The sequence below is a fragment of the Siniperca chuatsi genome, linkage group LG2 (assembly GCF_020085105.1).
Source record: "Siniperca chuatsi isolate FFG_IHB_CAS linkage group LG2, ASM2008510v1, whole genome shotgun sequence".
NCBI classification, from domain to species: Eukaryota; Metazoa; Chordata; class Actinopteri; order Centrarchiformes; family Sinipercidae; genus Siniperca; species Siniperca chuatsi.
In genome coordinates, this window is record NC_058043.1 from 16258660 (window position 1) to 16278819 (window position 20160).

The following is a 20160-nucleotide window of genomic DNA, read 5'->3' on the forward strand; positions in this document are numbered from 1 at the left end:
AGCATAAAAACACCTGAAGTGGCTACAAAATAAATGTGGGACAAGTGCAGGAGCTTACAGTCTGTCCGGAGGAAGTCATTGAGCAGCTGGAAGAGGGGGAAGCTGTCCCAGCTCTCAGGGGACTGGATCTCCAGAGCGGCATCCATGTCGATGGCATAGAGGGCCAGGAAGTTTTCTGCATGCTCCACCATGAGGTCTGTCCACCATGCAAATGCCTAGAGACACAGCAGGAGGGAAAGCAAACAGGTGAACAAGGGCTCCAGTTAAGAGATGAGATGACACAAAGAAGAAAGACAAGGATGGAGGGAATAATACACATAACTGGAGCTCATCTGGTCCTAAAAGGAAATACCACTGGATTTGTGTATGCTCTATCTATGTTAATGCATGTCAAAGGAATAGTTCAACATTTTGGGAAATATGCTTATTCGCTTTTTTACCTAGAGTTAGATGAGAAGTTTGATACCACCCTTATAACTGACCATCAAATATGAAGCTAGAACTAGCAGCTGGTTAGCTTAGCTTAGCATAAAGACTGGAAATGTGGGAAAACAGCTAGCCTGGCTAGGTTAAAAAATAAATTCACCTACCAGCAGCTCACTAATTAACACGTTATATTTGGTTTGTTTAATCTGCATAAAACCAAAGAAGAAAAAAAACACATTGTGGTTTATGGTGGAGTTTTATGCTCTAACTATTTCTTGGCTGGCACAGTGACTTCCTGGGGTCATCACGGTCGCCAAGACGTCCAGGAAGTGCGCCCAGCCAAGAAATAGTCAGACACTTAATTATACATAACATTAAATAAACACGATATAACTTCTTAATTAGTGAGCTTTACAAGTGCTGGTAGGTTTCCTCTTGCTCCTAGTCTTTATGCTAAGCTAAGCTTATCGGTTGCTGGCTATAGCTTCATATTTAACTGACAAATATGAAAGTGGTATCGATCTTCTCATCTATCATTCCCCAAAATTCCAAACTATTCCTTTAACTATGCATTAAAAACCCTCTGCTTTAGGAGTGACTGTCTCATCCTGTATGTGGACTCAGAAATGGCTGGGTATTTCCTTTCAAACAGTTTTCACAGAAAGAAAAGGACACACCATGACACCTGTGTGGATTGTTTGTGTACTGTGTGTGGTATGTCTGTGTGTTTCCCATTGCATACTCCTGAGATTGAATCCACTGCTCTTATTGATTAGGACTTAAAGGTGGGATTAACTGTACATCAAGTTTATATGTAGCAAAAGAATCACACAGTAGGGTTGCATGTTCGTGCCTTGTTATATTCATGACAGTATCTATAGATTTAAGGGAAAGGTGCTTATCTCATGCAAATGTGAAGCTCTCTGCATGCTTTTCCTCTCAAGCTAAGAGATGAGGGGGTCCACCATTCACATCACTAACAAACCCATAGCCCACTAGATGTGAATGTGACTCATGCACATCTTTGATTAGGCACACCAAAGACTGCAGCGCACAGCATATCTAGTGTTGGAGTGCGTCTGTTCCAATTAGTTAAGTAAGTCTCTGAGATTCAGCTGACTTTGACAGCAGAAGTACAGTAGTTGCTTTGCTGGCAGTCTTGGCTTGGCTTATTTGCTTATCTTTCAGACTAACAGGTTGCCAAGTTCAATAAATGAAGCTTGATCTTTCCAAATTATGCTGCATGCTTTATTTTACAGATTCAGTTATTTTCCCATTTGGCTTAACCACCACAGTGGCAGTCAAAACCTTACTTACCTGTCTACTTACCTGTCCACTCCCAAACAATTAAAAAGCGTGACAGTTCTAGTGTGAAAACAGGCAGCAAACAAAGCTCTTCTCCATCACATTCAAGGAGAGATACTCTTATTGCAGACGGGGGCTGTTAAAGCTTCCAACAGGTGAGGGAGGGGAAAACGCTCAAAGGTCGACAGGCAGAGTGTCCTCCAACCTTTTGATAGGAGTTAAGGGACACATACAGGACCCTGAGAGCTCTAGGGCAGACCAGGTGTTCAGCCAGACAGACTATAGTGCTGTATCAATGCAGCCGTGTCAAGGAACTAATCCTGAGGGAGTGTACTGATGCTGAGTGGGGAGGAGATGTGGCATCATCTACTGGACATGCACAGAGCATTATGGGAGTTTCTCATTCAACTTTACTACATACCTCTTTTCCCTGCTTGGACAGTCACCAGTCATATGACAGTGAGAACACAGGAAGATGTACAGAACAATAATGTTTTTTGAGGCATTTTCTATTAATGTTTTTAAACTAAGAATAGACAGCAGAGAGAGATGGAAGAGGAGAAGCTGGGGAAGTAATGCTTGAACAAGTGCGGACTGTGAAATTAATCGTTGGATGGAGGGGAAACAAATGTTTATGGTGGATCAAACTTCAAAGGTTCACATGGAGCATACTTTGGGAAATTTACTGGTTCAGCATGCTTGAAGAGAAAGGAAACCTCTTTATGGCCCGATGAACATGCTTCATGATCACAATTATGTTGTGCAAGCTACAGTGCCTTTTAATTTTTAAACAAGTTTGCTCTCACTTCTATGCCTACAAACCCACCCATTGCTACAGTATCTATGAGTTAATTCTCTGCCTATAAAAGGTGCCTCTTGCCATAGTGGCGCACATGCCATACAGGGGGGTCGTGATGGGGACTGAAGAGGAAAAATAAATAAAAATACTGTACCGATTGATCTCCAGAACTTGTGACTGCCGCCTGTCAAGCATATTCAGAGAGATACAATAAATCTGCTTTATCTGTATATTCTGAGATCACATTGGATCACCTTCAGATCTACACAACTGCACATGCTCATCATGCTTTCCTATCAGCTCAATGTTTATAGCAGCAAACAGGATGTAATGAGGAAACTATTTTCAGTGGTGGAAAGAAACAGAGTACATTCACTCAAGTAGTGAACTCAAGTGTAATTTTGAAGTACTTAACTTAAGTATTTCCATTTTATGCTACTTTATCCTTTATCCACTACATTTCATAGGGGAATATTGTACTTTTTACTACACTTCGTTTATCTGACAGCTGGAGTTACTTTTCAGATTAAGATTTTACATACAAAAAATAGAAACTTAAATTTAAACCAGTGCTTTCTGATCTTGTTTGCTTGTAAACCCCTATAATAAAGCATGTTTTAGATGTGATCAGATAATATGCCGTTTAAACTTGACAAAGATGGTTTCATTAGAATAACTGTATGGGGCGGTGAAGAGGTAGAATTATTCAATATTTCACAAAAGAAAAGCAAAGATTAGAAATAAATCCAAGAAAGGAATACAAAATTGTGTGACCTTTGTTTTTTTTCTTTACGATCCCATTAATCTATTCACGTTATCGTCTTTCATTGATGCATCAATATTAACAATATACTAATGCAATATATAATGATATATTGCTCACAGGGGACATTTTCTGTGGGACAAGCACTTTAACTTTTGATACTTTATGTATATTTAGCTGATAAGACTTCTCTACTTCTACATAGGTAGGATTTGGAATGCAGGACTTCTAATGGTGTATCTCTACATTGTTGTATTGGTACTTTTACTCAAGTAAAAGATCTGAGTAGTTCTTCCACCACCAGCTATTTTGTCTTGTAATTGTGCTAAAAGGGAAACTTTACAATATTAAGAGCACACAAAAGCTGTGAATAACATGTATTAGCCTGAACTACTGTTTTACATTCTGTTTACCTTCCTGCCTTCTGTTTATTCTGGACTACCTTGAATTTCTCAACGCTTTCAATGGCTTATATAACATTGCAACGCTGCACTATGAACTGTGATTAGAGGAAAGAACTGCACACATTATATTATTCTCTGTCTAATTTACAGTCTCTGTTCAAACATAGCGCTCTGATTCCATGCAGCCACGGTCTGTCGAACACCAATTAGAGCTTTCCTAAATTAAATTAATCTTTGAAAGGGTTTTTTTTTGTTACCCATAGATGAAAGCAGCTTTATTTATAGAAGACTGATAATAAGACTAACTCCCTGTTGTGGGGCGGAGTGAGATAAGAGTGAGAGAATATAGAGGGAAAGTGTTTTGAGGAGGAGAGGGTTCTCACTCACCTCCGCGTGGTGTTCCTGGTTCTGCTGGAGGACCTCTATGACTAACTCCGCCAGGCGAATTGTTTCCTCCAGCTTTTTGGCAGGCGTGACTAAGCGGCCTACGTTCTCTAAGACAAAAGGATGAGGGTGAGGGATGAGTGGTTAGTCAAGCACAGAGAAGGATTCCAGGGGGATTTTTTCTATGACTATTCAGATTTTTCCTGTCTATATTTTTGACCATTTAATAAAAGTATAAACACAGTGCTTACACTGTGATGTTTACCTACCATACCCCCATAACAAGTAAAGCCTGTTCTCATTTATATTCATAATTTTGGGTTGCATGACATAAAGCAACAGAACTGATGTGTTTGTAGGATATTATGTTGGAAGAGTATCAGGCACAAGAATAGTGGCGTTGAGATGGAGGTGCAATGTGGCATCAAAAACATGCATACTGTGAAGCGGTACTGAATAAGCCATCTGTATAAGGAGCTGTCGCATGGCATCCAAAAAAAAAAAAAACACTCTGTGAGCACACACTGTAAAAATAATTCATTACTTCTGTTTAAAGTTTTCAATCAAATCAACTTTAAGATTTTCAATTCATATCAAAATATAGGTTTAATACTGTATTAGTGACTATTATCAAGCATTTTCCTTATATATACTTTTATATACAGTATAGAGAGGAATTGGTCAAAATTTCATCAACATGTGTGCACATATTTTTCTAAAAACAAACAAATATACTCAAATGACATTTACAGTATAGCCATTTTTTTCACGTTTCACATTTCATGTTGTGTATTTCATCTTTTTATATAATCTCTGGACAATACTACACAAAATTACTTTCTTGAACCAGGTCGTAGATTTTGTGGGTAAAGACACTCAAATCCATTTTGATGCAAAATGCATCACGTATTTGGTCTATTAGATGCTTCAAGAGTGTTATTCCTTATAAATCAGCTATTATCTCATAAATTAAAAAACTAGTTACCAATCATTTATATGAATTACTTCAGATGTGTTTTATTGAATATTTTTACAGTGTGATGGTGTTGGATTTGCCATCAACTAAAGTTTTGCGCACTAAAAACTACTTTAACCCTCTTTCGCTTATCACCGTTGGTCTATAATTTGCAAAAGCTCCAAATAACTTGCTTGTACCTTTGCTGACAGAATGATCTGATAAGACAGTTACATGTCATGAAATGAGATTATTCAAATAGCACGGCTAAGTGGATGACAAGCGTATAATTTGAACATGGAGCTGAATGGCTACATAAATCTGAAATCAAAAGCACATATATACGTAACTTTACATAAAACAGTAGTGGTCTTTCAACCAGTTCTGACTGGGGGTCTTTTGTTGCTTCCATTATTTTACTAAGTAGTAGCATTTTCTCAAATATTCCTCAGGTATTTCTACTCAAGCCAAATGTAAACATGTATTTTTGGGGGGTCCTGGTTGTAAGACAGATTAAAGAAACCCTGATTTAGGTTACACTTTCAATCCTCATGTAGAGTTCATCATCAGGGGAAATCTGAGATATCTACAGTAAAAAGCTGAGCTAATACTTGAGTCATTGTCTTCAGGGACATTTAATCAACACTAATGGGTGGATCACATGGATTTGTATTACAGTAACTATATATTGTGTGGTCATAATGCCCTGTGAAGGGGAGCACTTGGAGCAGATCTGAAAAATGTTTGCATCATGGTTTGGTCTAGAAGAAATGCATAGCAGGCCTTTGTGGCTTCATAAGCACCATTAACGCATTACAATCAGAAGCTATACAGTATGTATTATCTATTATGGCATTTAAAATGATAGATTGCATTGTTCAGACACAGAACACCAATTTCCAATGTGTCTGACTACTGTGGACTATTAAAGGGCCAGTTCACCAACATTATAAGAAACATAAGACAAACGAGCTAAACTATTTTTCTGGGTGGTATTTAGTCATGCAAATAGCTTTGGTTCACCTGCAATGTTTCGGGTGGTGACAAAAGTCTGACATCTGAAACTAGCTGCAAATGCTGGATGGCTGGATGTACTCCAGGTTTTATTTTGCCTTCACCTGGTGTAAATAGTTTTATATGGGCTTGTGTGGTGGCTTTTAGCTTTTGTTTTTATACATTTTTGTTTTACGTCTGTGTGAGTACCATGTTTCACCTGACTACACGAGAAATTTCCCCTTGGGGGCAATAAAGTTAAGTTGAAGTTGAAGTGTAAATTGCAATAAAACCATAACTATCTGCATGACTACATACCACAAAATTAAGAAAAGTCCTTTTTTGTTTGTTTTTTTGGAATATGGTTAAACTGACTCTTTAAGTATCTAAAATCAGTAGCAAATTTGATTTAAATGTATGATCATATAAGGTAATACATGATATTAATAAAACCCATGTACATATACAATCCCATTATCAAAAGTATGATCTTCAGTTGAAATGTATGCTCATGTGTGTTCCATTTGATGATGAGGGTTACATTAAAATGTTGCTTATGTCCCTCTTTTTCCTTTTTAACTTTAACATGTAGGCAAATATGTGACTTATTCTTTTGTAAGAGATTGTATTACTCTATTTTTTTATGCAAAAATGTTGCTTAAATATATTTTTCAGCCACATACAACCACTTAATTGTTCTGTGAGCAGCACATTGGACTAAAGCTGAACTAAATGAAAATAAAACTTCCAGAACAAACTAAACAGTCTTGAACCACATCTGGAATGATATAAAGCAATACAATCTCCAAGTATTTACTTTATAAAAAGAGATGCTTAAACATGCCAAGACATTTGAGAACTTGAATGAGTGTGTATATTACAAGTGTGTATAATATACTGTATGGAAAATGTGCTACAGGTAAATTCTGTGCATGCATGCATATGTTCTGTATATAGTCACAAAATGCATGTGTGTATGAAGGGGTGAGGGGTTAGGTCTGTGTGTATGTACATGTTTGTGTGGACTGTGGCTAAACCACAAGCTAAACATGGGTTCACCTGGATCCTTTTGATCCTTTTGACCTTTTTCAACTTCAGCGAGAAAAAGGGAGAGAAAAGATAAAGAGGAGATGTTTAGAATTAGCACGGTTCTAGGATTATTTTCACGTTACAGGGAGGGGGGGCTCAGAGTTGTTATTCATCGCCATGTGACCCTTTCAAAGAATCTGCTGGGACAATTTCAGCTCCAGGGTGTGAGGTTTCTCGCCAACAGACAAACGTCACAAACATACAATAAAAAACAGAAACGCTGAAATATTAGCCTGTGGAAAATTGGAAATTAAAATAGTGATAAGATGTTTGTTAACAAACAGACAAAGCTTAGACTACCTTAAACAGGTAAGACACACAAACAGCTGCCAGGATCAAAGACAGGACACACTGAGTGACTTAATACACAAACAGCAGCTGTTAAATCCATACATCCTACCCTGTCCTGTCCTCCCCATACATAAGCTCTGTCGACAGATGCTCCTTCACTATCTCTGGTGTCACGGTGAAAAAAAAGCCTACCTGTTCGGCACAGCACACCACTGACACATGATCAGACCAAATGACTGGAGGAGATAACAATGTAAGCAATGTAAAAATGCATTCAAGTCAAAGGAATGGGCATCCAACCAAAAGAAAGAAGCTTACAGACCAGACTGCTCATTCATGTCCATCACAAACAGATGGTACTAAAAAAAGGACCCCGACTGATTCAGTGTGGTACTGCTCAGATCTCGACTAGTGCGCTCCCCACTCACTCTCACAGACAAAAGCCACAGAAAATAACAAGCATGGCAGGAGCAACATCTCTGAAGAAAGAGAAGCGGCAGGAGGGGGATGTGGGGATGAGAAAGAGTACTTAAAAGAAGGAGGAGAAGGAGAGATACTGGGGAGAGGATGATGAAGGTACTCACGGATGGTTAAATCCATCACTTGAGACGCCAAGCAGAAGACAGGGTGCTCATACATTTCCCTCCTTTTCCCTATAAAAAAGGATCGGGGCATGCAAGAGGCTGGGGTCAGAGGTGGGAAGGCTAGAGGTCAGAGGCTGATGGGAAGAGGGCTGTCCAGGTGAAAACGACATTCTGATGGGCAGAAGGCCCTGTAGCAAAGCCAAATGTTCAGTTTATTTTGAACCAGGCGCCTCACAAGGACAGTGGGAAGTAAATTCACATAGCATGGCAAGATAGTAAGGTTTAAATCCTTAGTATCTTTAGCACCCTGTGGGATTTATTTCAAGGCATAAACAACATCACAGTTTTCTATGTAAATATACAAAGTGCATGTCAATGCATTTAATGGGTTTACTGGAAGAAAACACACAGCGAGAGAGAATAAGACATTATAAAATGTCTTGTCATTGATGTAATTTTCAATATGTAATCCATGCCAATTAAGAAAGGCCATGTTGTTATGTCTCGAAGCACATGCATGTGGCTGATGCTGGTTTGCAGGTGTTCAATCCCAGCATTCCTTTGGTTATCACATAATCAAGGAGGTCAAATAAAGTGATAACTGTGGCAAAGCCCACAACTGTGGGAGAGGAGAAAAAAAGCAGAGCAGACAGCGAGGGACAGGGAGCGGAAGATAGTCGTCTTCAGAAGTGACAGGAGAGGTGCTGGTATTTCAAGGCAGGTGTGGGGGGGGGGAGTCAGCTAGGGGAATCAGAGAGGTAAGAGCTACAGTAAGATAGTGGAAGAGGGGAAGTGTGCATCAACATTCAGTTAAGCTGAACTCACAGTCCAATCATCAAATGTCAGAGGCTGGGATACTACACAGCTTGAATTGTCAAGGCACAATGTGAGATCAGCACATGAACAGATTTCAGGGCTTTGGATTTGAATGCATTTTTACTCACACACCTCTACACAAAAGCCAACTTGACCTACAGAACAGCACAGAGCTAAAGCAGGCCTGCAACAAAGGAGAGAGTTATTGGACTGAGAGACAGAAAGTGACCGACAAACTGTCACAAATCATTTGGGATGCCACAAATCATTTGGGATATGGATACAAACATACCATATACCAAGTGAATTCACCGTGAGGAAATAAATAAATAAATAACAGTGACAGTACAATGTCATACTGCAGTAAGAAAAGGGATATCTGGGAATATATGTGTAGTAGTTCATTAAAAAGAAATGTAAAAAATAAAAAGCCACTTTTCTTGTTTTATTCCACACACAACCACTGACTGAGCATTTTTATCTAAAACCATACAAAATGACTGCATTGCATAGAATGATATTTCAATGACCAGTATGATTGCTTAGTGGATGTTTTTATCATTATTTAATTAACACATTCACTCCAGCAGTCTTCATGTGAAATTGTAGTTTTTCTGGTTACCTTCAATTTTAGCATATTCTTGAATCCGCTGGTAGTTGAGCTGAGCGGCCTGCTCCAAACATTTGCGGATCACTCCTTTAACTTCTTCTTGTGGAACTGGGGTCACAATATCCTTCATCAGGACCTACAGGCCACATTAAAGAGGAATTATGTAACCTGTTTTCATTACATCACAGTTAATGTTTCATAATGGGGTATAAAATGCTTTTTAAAATCTTTACAAACCCTCTCCAGCAAAGATAAAGTGGCCTTCAGAGCTCCCTCTGGGCGACCGAAGGGGAAACAATATCTACAAGGGAAGATGTAGACATTAAATGTAATAACAGTGGAAAAATACCAATAGGCATATTATATTCTGACTTGAGGTAATGTGCTGTTGGGAAGTTGGCAGTCACCTGAAGTTTACAATATGGTTTTCCAATATCACACGCAACCGCTCCTTGATGTCTTCAAAGCGCTCCTTCTCGTCCACCTTCACTGTGCTCAGCCCGTCTGGCCTATGAGGATCACACCCACATACTTTAATCCAACTGAAACTCTGAAGAGGTTCAAGTTATGCAACCTCTCATCTGAGGGCGTTTTCACACCTATAGTTTGTTTGCTATGGCCCAAATCAGTTGATGAGTTTGCAAACTTGGAGTGTTTTCCCCTTGGTTCGGTTTCTTTTCCCACAGAGAAAAATCCAAGTAAACCAAAATGTATCACTACAAACCATGTGAGAACGTTCACTCCGTTCATTTAACATGGAGCACAGTTGGCATTTGCTCATAACCGTGGTAATTATCTGGGCAATATACCAGGCAAAACTATACCAGCAGAATGCCGAATACACTTTGAGGAAACGTTTAGAAAATACTATACTGCTTCACACTTTGCAAAGAAGACGTGCTGCCTTTAGATGACTGAGCAGAATAAGGGAGCTAATATTGAGCATGTACAACATGCTAACCATCAACATATTAAACCGAAGACGTGTTCTGTAAGCGTGATATGTGCGGATGTTTGGTCCGCACCAGAGTTCGATTAACAGCTTTCACATCAGCCCAAATGAACTGTACTAAGAGGACAAACGCACCAGGGTTCATTTTAACTGAATGAAACAGGTTAGGTGTGAATGCACCAACAGGAGCAAAAAATAAATAAAAAATACAAAAAACACTCTGGCTGAAAGCTCCGAGCTCCCAGGGAACTGACTGCAAATTATGAGATTTGTTTCTTGAGTTCCCTTTGTCTTACACATACAAATAAATGACAATGTCTCACCTGTTTGGCCCTTGAAAGAGTGGTATTTTGGAATCCTTTCTCTTTCTAAACTTGAATATGCATGCTCGTTTAGAGGCTGTGCGAGGATCTGGGCTTTGGCAGCTCTTTGGGGACATTAGGGCCTCATAGCCCAGCGGCCCCCAGTAATTGCTGCCCTCTCTGACTTTAACGGACGCATAGGAGGATGAATAATATGGACAGTGAGAGACTATGATAACAAAGGACAGAGAGAAAAGAAAACAAAGACAAATGGTAGAAAACAAGGAAATATGTAGAAATATGCAATTGGTTAACAACATAACATCTAACACAAAAAGGTGCAGAACTAAAAAATACATACCACATAAAAATAAACAGACATGAATATGACAAAATTACATAGATGGAAGACAAAAAATGCCTAGGATGCTTCTGATGAGGCAAATTTTTCTACTCTGTTCTTGTCCATTTGCTTATGGAGGTTTAGTGTGCCCACCTAATCTGTATATAGGAGGTTCAGTTTGCCTCAAGGAATACAATTTATATTTGTTTCAAAGGAAATTTCATCTTAATGTGTTTTCAAATCCTGTTCAGCAATATCAGTTACAAATCACAAACATTTTACAGGAAGGGATTAGGGCACACCTGTTCCCATGGACATGGGAGGCACAAAAAGCGAAGCTGTAGTGAAGAAGAGTGGGGTCAATAATAGCCCCACTTTCTGCTCTTTCCAGTAGATCACGCAGGTAACACAGATGCCTGTGACAACCTCGAACTCCGTTCCTGGCACAGTACTCATCCAAGACAAACACCTGGCCTGGGCTAAACCATCCCTGCGCAATGCAAACACAGATGGGGATTGCGTCACTGCATATCAGCTATCAAAAACAGCCCACAGACAAAAATGTAGCATGGTGACGTTACAACGGGCAGAGAGTCACTCACCAAACAGCAGAAGGTGTCGCTGAGCCTGTGGTCCAACGTGAGTCGCTGCACCATCTCAAAAAGCGAGGCGTGGTCAAAGCTACAGGGGTTAGCGGAGATAAACTCATCCATTCCATGTTTCTGAGCTCTGTCAGCGTCTATCCAGCCAACAGCACAGGGAAAAGAACACGGTTTAGAGGAAAAGACATCAGTGAGGCACAGGAAAACAGCAAGTCTTCGTCACAACACAGAAACACCAGGGATTTTTTTGGTGCTACTTCTAAGGGCAAATTATAAACACTTACAGCTTACATTGTCAACTTGCATTGTGTCAGACAGCGTAAAGAGATTTGATGTATTGGTGGATGAGATTCTATCGATCTTCTATTGTATGTGCATGCATGCATCCTGGTATGTCAGATTCCCTGATGTTTTGCAGGGAAAATAAATCTTTAAATATCCAAAACATGTTTGAAAAAGTGCTGGTTAGATAGAATTAGATGCATTCTTCATAATGTTCAATAGATTCTGCCATTCGCGATTGTTGAATGTCACTCAGGTCCTGACAAATATTGGGACGTGTGCTAATAAAAGTAATAACTCAAGAAAAGAGTTATGTTGTGAAAACGTTATTGACTGGAGATTTGCGTATTTTTCTCCAGTTATAGATCCTAGAAAGTCATACTCTTTCAGATTTTTATCGTTTGTCTTGCTTCATAACTTTTGCCCAATAACCTTCTCTATATCAAGAGGACTTTCAGACTTAAACAAAAAACTAAACCTGCTCCGTGAAATTCAATGAAAAAAGAACATTAGTAACATCCACTTGAGTAAAAGACGGAAGGACACTATAATGAAACTCAATAAATATGGGTGATGAAAACATTGGTGGAATAATCTGTTTTTTACTTCTTTAAACCACAATAGATAACATCTACTAACTAAACTGCCCATAATTTCTTGTGCTGGGTAAATAATACAGCTGTCAGAGACAAAATGATGGGGACAAGGATGATTCAAAATAGATAAGAGATGCAGTCATGTCCTCGGTGTGAGTGACAGGTGTCATGTTCATTATACACTGACATGAGTGATGATGATTTGAGGGTGGGGGTGGGAAGTGGCCTGATCTTGGCTGGGCAGGGCCGGGGTACCGAACAGGGCACAACTGACATCTGTCAACCTCCAGGCCAGTGAGAGGGAAGGGGAAAGGTTGTAATACGGGTGCTAAGCATTCACTGAAATTTGCTTTAAAAAAAGGAACCTACAGATTGTTACACTTCTAGAAATTAGCTTATTTGTACTCCAATCTGAGAAGGAAAACCTGTGAGACCACAAGTAAAATGTGGACGATCGAAATAAGAGATTGTTCGAGGAAGAGGGACAAGACAGTTAAAGTAAAAGAAGTCAGACAGTTAACACGTGAGGGCTAGAAACACAGAGAGAAGACAGTCAATGGAAATAGATGTGTACCCAGTGCTGGATGAGAAGACAGTGGCAGGATGAAAGAGGATGGGTAAGACAAACTTTTAATGGGACAATAAGACAGTGGTCAGACAAGTGCTGGACGATGTGATGATCACAAGATTCACTCAGGACCAAGTCACAAAGTAAGTAATGTAGTGGATCAGTGTTAAGATAGTGAGAAAACATCCAAAGAGTGAACAGAAGGTGTCTGGGGTTGGTCTATGACACACAGTGAGTGGGCTACATCTCCTTTGGTTGGAATAAATGAGGGAATGGAGTCCAGAATACACTCAGTACTACAGTAACATTATCATAACTTACAATAATGACTTCAACCATGAATAAAGCTACCAAATTCCCAAAGTGAATAGTCAAGTACTTTTGCATACATATATACATTATCACATGCTGGAGAACAGTGTGACTTCTCATTGAGCTTTTAAATGTCATGCACATCTGCAGACCCATTTTCAAATTTGCATTTTTATCTTTTTTTTTGGCATTCCTTTTTTTCTTTTCTTTTTTTTTCTCTACGCATTTGCAAGTTGACAATACTTGAATATGTTGCAGTGTATTCATGATCTCTACAGAGCACACTAACAGGCATACCACTACCGGAGAACTCTAATAGGGTAGCAATACAATTTGGTGCAAGTACATGGGTAAATAGCATGAAGCCGACAGAGGCAAAACTGTATCATTCTCTGGGAGATGGGGGAAATGAATGAAAACTCCTGTATTTGTACAAAAGTATGGATACATGACACAGGTGTTCTCCTATTCAGGCAAACAAAGGGCAGTCAAAAGAAATCAAAATGAGATCTCCCCTTGCTGGAGGTGTAACACCGGTCTGTCTTCTATCTACAGGCCCATCTACTGTAGGAGGAAGGGGGGGGGGGTCCGGAGTATTTTATTGTAAGAAGGGGCGGCATTAGCTACTCCTTGTCTATGGCATTCAGAATACTCCGCATACATATTTGCCAACTCTCATCAAGAAAAGTTAAAAGAAAAACAACTAAAAGCTTTTGAGCCCTCTGAGTTAAAGCATGATCAACACTTAGGAAGTGTCAAAACAAATTTCACTTATGCATGAAATACATTCTGAAAAAGAACTGCATCACAGACTGCCATTATCATTTACACTTCATCTACACTTCTTCATCTTTGAATAAATTTCTATAAACATTTGATATTTTCTAGGTTTCATCTAACTGCTATAAAATAATCATCACTTTGTTTTCACCTCTTGAAATTTATATTATTAAAAGTAAATTTACACATTAAATCTTTCTCATAACATATGAAATTGGAACTTGCTTTTCTAATAGTGCGTCACATTTTATCATCATATTGCTTTACTCTGAGGGATCCAGTCACCAATATGAATTAAGAGAGAAGGCAATTATGCAGAAACAACTATAATATCAACTTTAACCATTACTGAGTCAAATAATAAGTTCTTAGAATAAAATACATGCATCCTATACTGGCACGAATGGATGCTTATACTTGATCCTCAAGTTGAGGTCGTCAAAAACAAAAAGTTATCAACTAATATCTAAGAAATGAGGCGAGACGTGAAAAAGGAGAAGAGGGAAAGAAGAGAGAAAGAACGTTGCATTTGTCAGATAATCAGCGGGGATTATCTGAGCTGTGCCGGCTACAGGGAAGCACTTACCCTTGAGTCCAGCTAGAAGACAGCAGGGTAAGAAGGGACAAACCAGAATAACATAAAGACTAGCAACAAGGCTGGAGGAGAGCAATCACGAGAGGCCCTGACCTAGCAGCTGCATTACTGAAGAAGGGTACAGGCAAAGCATGAAGAAGAAAACACAACTCAAAAACAACAACCTATACCAACATGAGAGTTTGTGGGTGGTGGTGTGTGAGTACATGTGAGGATATATGAACTTGACAACAGATGTTGAGGCACATTAGAGAGAGAGAGAGACAGAGAGAGACAGAGAGAGGAAGAGAGAATTTACGATCCTCATCACTCCACTGCAGTTTATTTATTCTGGATTCTGGACAAGTACTTAAGGAGTCAAGAGCTACACGTTAAGTACTGTCACTCTGTATAATTGCAGATCAAACAGAAGGCTTACTTTTAAAAGGGACATTGGCAAACACATACACCTACCCGATGAAGTAAACCCCGAGTCAGTTTTATGTGTAAAAGATGCCTGTGTCTTTTTTAAAAGGAAAGAGACTATGAAGGTCCTGGAAAGGTTGAAATAAATCAAGTGGTGACACTATTGGTGAAATGGTAAATTTAAACATGCTTTAGAGGAGTACTCTACCGATTTCAGATGAAGATCAGTCTACTAGTCATGGTTTGTACTACTGAACCTGTATAAACAGTATAATGTGTTTTGCAGCTCTGGGGGAGCTTTGTCACTTCTTCAGCCCTATTCGGACTGGATTTATTTCTCTAGGGAAGGTGGGGTGATTTTAACATTGCCCGCACTGGTCAGTGAATTTAATCCCATCCGGAGTGCGTATGTGGGTCACTATGACACCCTGATGATGTCATTAGGGTTAGCTTGAATGCCACATATTTATAACAGAAAGTCTGCATTACTAACTGGAGGTGTAGAGTTTAAAATTTGTGTGCGTTTACCAGGCACGGAGGGTTGCATTATGGGAAATGTAGGAGCCAGTGTTTTTTGGTTTGACCCATACTTGGGACTGAAAGTCAGGATATCTCACCCTCTTTATTGTTGACTATTCTTTTTTAGATCTGTCTCTCACAAGTCCCTCAACATTACAGAAGAGCAACAATAAATCGCTGGAGTACCCCTTTAAGTCGTCTTTGGATACACATATCATATTAATTTTCTGCACAGCCTATTTTACATAAAGTCCACCACAATAAGCCAGTCCACATTTATTAGAACACTCACATATGTGATGTACATTAAACCATTTTCTAGTATGAAACTGGTTGATTGGGGGAAGAAATTTTTTTTTACAATTTGTGCAGCTCAAGAACCTTCATAAGACTCTTGCTTTTGATCAGTCCACTGCAGCAGAGTCAGGAGGGCTGTGTATGTTATGGTCCCAGTGCCATTCAAGACCACCAGGGGGTGAAACATGTACGCGTGGTGTGCCACAATGTTTCAGGGAGGGGGTAGGAGGTCTGTGCCACTGTGAGGAGGCTTTGAATGGCAACAGCTGGCATCAGAGGAGTCAACTAACCACAAGAACGATCACATACTGGACAAAGAAACCAATGGAGAAACAACATAGAATTTATATGATAGGATTCTGAGTAACTGATCCATTTCATGTCTTTATAGTTTTACGCCAATGATATGATTAACAGAGAGTGAAATAAACTAAAATTATTATTATACTATTATTATCATTATTACCGTAAACCTGGGTGTCCATTTTTTAGTATTAGTAAATAATGCCAATTATTTTTTCTACAATTCATCTAAGATCTTAAAATAAATCATTCTTAAACTATGGAGTCAAACGATGCACACAAAAAGTCATGTTTTTCTGAATAGCAGGATCTATTATTGTGGATTGGTAAAAAAAGTATGTGACATTAAGTTCAGTAGGTCATAAAGGTCTATATTAATGTTGTTATGGGTAAAGGTACGCTAATTTCTCTAAAATAAGAAAATGACTGACAGCATAGATAAAAACCAACTTGAGTATATATAGATAGTGTGAAGAAAATGTTGCTGGCAGAATTGATGGTGAATACTTGTATATAAAAATATATATTTTTCCCTTCTTTAATGAGGGGGGGACACAAGAGACGGTTACAACAGAAGTTGGTACAGATGCCACACTACAGTAGACACTCTTACCTTCACTTTGCTACCTGATCTGTGGGCTGCTTCAAGGTGCAAGTACAGTGATAGATTGATTAAAACTTTAGACATGTTGTCTGGCTTAGCCGTCATTCAGTGACAAGGGAACCATCTGAGAAACTGTCTCAGAACCACGGCTGCCTTCACAGCTGCCCTCTAGAGCTACAACTGGATTAAAAGAGGCCTACGGTTAGGACAAGAGCAGCACACCCTGGCACTGTCAGTCTGAATTCAACCCCAGCAGGCTTGAATGTTCAAATCTTATGTGTGGTGACCTATTTAGTTTTTGATATAAAGTTTGCACGCCATATCCTACTGCTGTATGATAAAGCCTTTGTCAGGGTTGGTTGTTCCTTGTGAACAGACTGATGGAATAGCATGATATTGCACCTTTAAACACTGTGGAAGTGGTGACAATGAGTGGAAGTCCATAAGATGCTGGAGGGATCTGTGAGAAATCAAGACATGTGGGTGCGTGCTTGTGTGTTAGTTCTACCAGCTTATTTTGTGACTGCAGTGTGGAGCGCATGGCGTGAGACATTTATGGGTTAGAGCTTTCACTGCTTTGTGGATAAAAACTGCTTAAGTGACCATGTTGTGTTTCAGGCTACTTACAGAACTGAGAAATGGGAGCATCCATTTGGGCTGAGGCACCCCCTTTGGAGTTAAGTTTCTGGACCTGAGTGGGTGGGACAGGCTTGTGGGATTGGCCAGTGGCGCGATACATGGCCTGGACCCACAGGATGCGGTCTTGCTCATCATCGCTAGCAAACATCACAGTGTCGCCTTCCTTCACTGCATTGAAGAAAGCCCTGCCACCATCCAAACCTGAGACAGCGGGACATTAAAGAGCAAGTGGTTAGTGTTGTGTGTGTACGTGTAACTGCAGTTATACGTATATATTATATATGTACAGGTGTGCCGTCTCACCTGGCTGGGGGTCACTGTAGTCCACAGTATACCCGTCCAGCTGGAGAAGCTCCTGCGGTTCTGACTTTTTCTCTCTGTAGCTGCACATGGCGAACGTATACTGACTCACCTACAACACAAAGGATTAGCCATCACTTCAACTAGCCACAGAAAAAGCTACGGTCCTTGAGTAATAGTCAATTTTAATGACAAAATATCCTGGAGATGCACTCAATATTGTGACTCAGTAGGTTAAAAGGAAATCTTTTAAACTCATTAATGGGCTAAAAACCTCAACAGTGACCCCCACTACGATGGTTATTGCTGCTTCAATTTAGTTGAACACGTTTATTTATTTATTTTTTTTACGATGACCCACCTGCACAAGAACAAAGAAACGCTTCTTCCAGCGCTTCCAAACATTCTTCCCAAAAGCCCACAGGTATCTGTCAAAACATTGTCCACACACAAGGAGACAAAACCCAGTCCACATGTCACAACGAAAACAAACACTGATTGGTGCACATACCTAGTGCACAGAAACAAACAATTAGATTTGATATAAAAAAATGTGGTTTGCTATAGAAATGAGAAAAGTTGAACCAAATTCTTTAGACGAATAACATTATATATATGAAATATGATTAATGTGGTCTTCAATATTTTGAGTTTTTTTGGCACTACACACTGAAATCCACCAGAGGGAGTAGTGCACTTCACAGTATTTTTCCATGGTACGTGACTAGAAATGAGGCCAAGGAGCTGAGAGGGCTGGAGTTCTATAAGAAAGATATGGAAAATGAAAGGCACACAGGAACATCACTACATGGCTTACTTGGCAGCGTATCTCTTACCCACAGTGTTTCATGTTCTGTGGTTTGTCCATACGTATGGCCAGTTTGATCTTCAGATCTTGGTCAGGGCACGCCTTTGTCACAGTCATCTTATGGAGTTCGGACTGCTTGGGGCTGTTAGGAGTTGGGTGGAGGACAACCTGCGCTCAAACGAAAAAGACAGCAACTCCATAATTATCAGAGGTTTGTATCCCGGAGATGAATCTTTGATCTCATCCCGTGCAACATTCAGTAACACCAATCGGTGTGTTTGCAGGGGCTGGTGATTATGTGTGTTTGTGTTTGTGTGAGTGTTTCAGAGTGAAAGAATAAAATGAGTCAGGGTAGAGAAACAGAACAGTGCTTTGCTCTGCCTCCCCGAAGAGGAGGCCTAATCTCTCTTTACTGAGTTAAAGAGCTTTGAGGAAGCCTGCCTTCCTGCCAACGCTGCTGCAGTGAGAGATCAAAGAGCCTTGTCACTGCCAAGGTCACTGCCACTACAGGGACATCTGAGGCACCGCTGCCTGAATGCAAACCAGCAACACCACCTTCCTTAACCATCTATCACAGTAACCTTACACATTTACACCTCATCAAAGTGCAGGGTAACTGATAAATGTTTCTGCTGTCTCTACATTTGAGTCAAGATTTAAATAATATTCAAAGATTGGAAATCTGTTGTCAAAAATGAGGAAAGTCAGCCTACTTCTATCTTATGAGAGAAGTACAGCAGTACAATTCAGTGGGGTGCTGGTCAAACACAAGCATAATGTGAAAGTATCAAAATGAGAAGTGTTTGCTGGAATCACAAGCACACACATAATGTGTTGTTCCCTCTTCCAGTACTTGCAAAAATGCTCAAATAAAAATTTCAGTGGGACTAGAGGTGTGTTTTTTGTATGTGCAAAAGATTTTCTCATTTTGACATCTATCTCATGTTCAACTTGCAAAAAAAAATAAAAAATCTAAAGGTTATGTCTGAATCACATTCAAGTTATGGTGCACTGGAGACTTAATAAAATCAGAATGTCACACAGCTACAAAGTAGAAAGTAGAGAGTATTTTAAACACAAAAAAATCCTTGTTTCTATGTTTGGTGTTCATTTGTGTGACACGTGATCCCTGACTGCAGTATTCTGGTGGCTGTGTTGAGATCAGACTATTTCTGTGTTGGGAAAAATAAAACAAACAAGTGTTACCCTGCCCAGTTCTTTGTCCTCCAGTGCCAGCACCCCTGTGCTCTCTGTAAACAGTTTCACCTTGACAGCAGGCAGAGGGTGTGTGGTGGTGAAGTCCCCTTGGGTCCCCCAGCTGAAAGACACAACAAAAGACACTCCAGAGGTTAGCTTCCATGGCAGCACACAATGACTTCATCTCCAGCAATCATTGAATAGCTTTTACTTGTCAATAAAAGCTAAAGTCTGGAAGAGAGATTTCACCTATTTCTGAGCATTTTCCAATTGAAATAACAGATACTGAATAAAGTCAGTAAACAACATCAAATAGACAAATTATACAGCAATCAAA

At 39.6% G+C, this 20160-nt stretch overlaps 1 protein-coding gene across 15 annotated transcripts in view; it reads right to left on the minus strand.

Moving 5' to 3' along the window:
- Nucleotides 1–20160, minus strand: part of cadpsb (Ca2+-dependent activator protein for secretion b) — a 67269-nt gene that overhangs the window by 11133 nt on the left and 35976 nt on the right. For 2 of the 15 annotated variants that reach the window (XM_044167833.1, XM_044167752.1), the window contains exons 7-22: nt 19833–19944; nt 18655–18794; nt 18180–18246; nt 17822–17930; nt 17507–17719; nt 14743–14754; nt 11619–11755; nt 11319–11506; nt 9827–9928; nt 9657–9720; nt 9432–9555; nt 7994–8062; nt 4085–4191; nt 2685–2714; nt 2153–2161; nt 59–215 (exon numbers count right to left, since the gene is read on the minus strand). In XM_044167833.1, the coding sequence (XP_044023768.1) occupies nt 59–215; nt 2153–2161; nt 2685–2714; nt 4085–4191; nt 7994–8062; nt 9432–9555; nt 9657–9720; nt 9827–9928; nt 11319–11506; nt 11619–11755; nt 14743–14754; nt 17507–17719; nt 17822–17930; nt 18180–18246; nt 18655–18794; nt 19833–19944 (1640 nt within the window). Of the gene's footprint in view, nt 1–58; nt 216–2152; nt 2162–2684; nt 2715–4084; nt 4192–7088; nt 7122–7993; nt 8063–9431; nt 9556–9656; nt 9721–9826; nt 9929–11318; nt 11507–11618; nt 11756–14742; nt 14755–17506; nt 17720–17821; nt 17931–18179; nt 18247–18654; nt 18795–19832; nt 19945–20160 lie in introns of all 15 variants that reach the window. The other 13 variants (XM_044167842.1, XM_044167789.1, XM_044167845.1 and 10 more) reach the window with 10 other exon arrangements.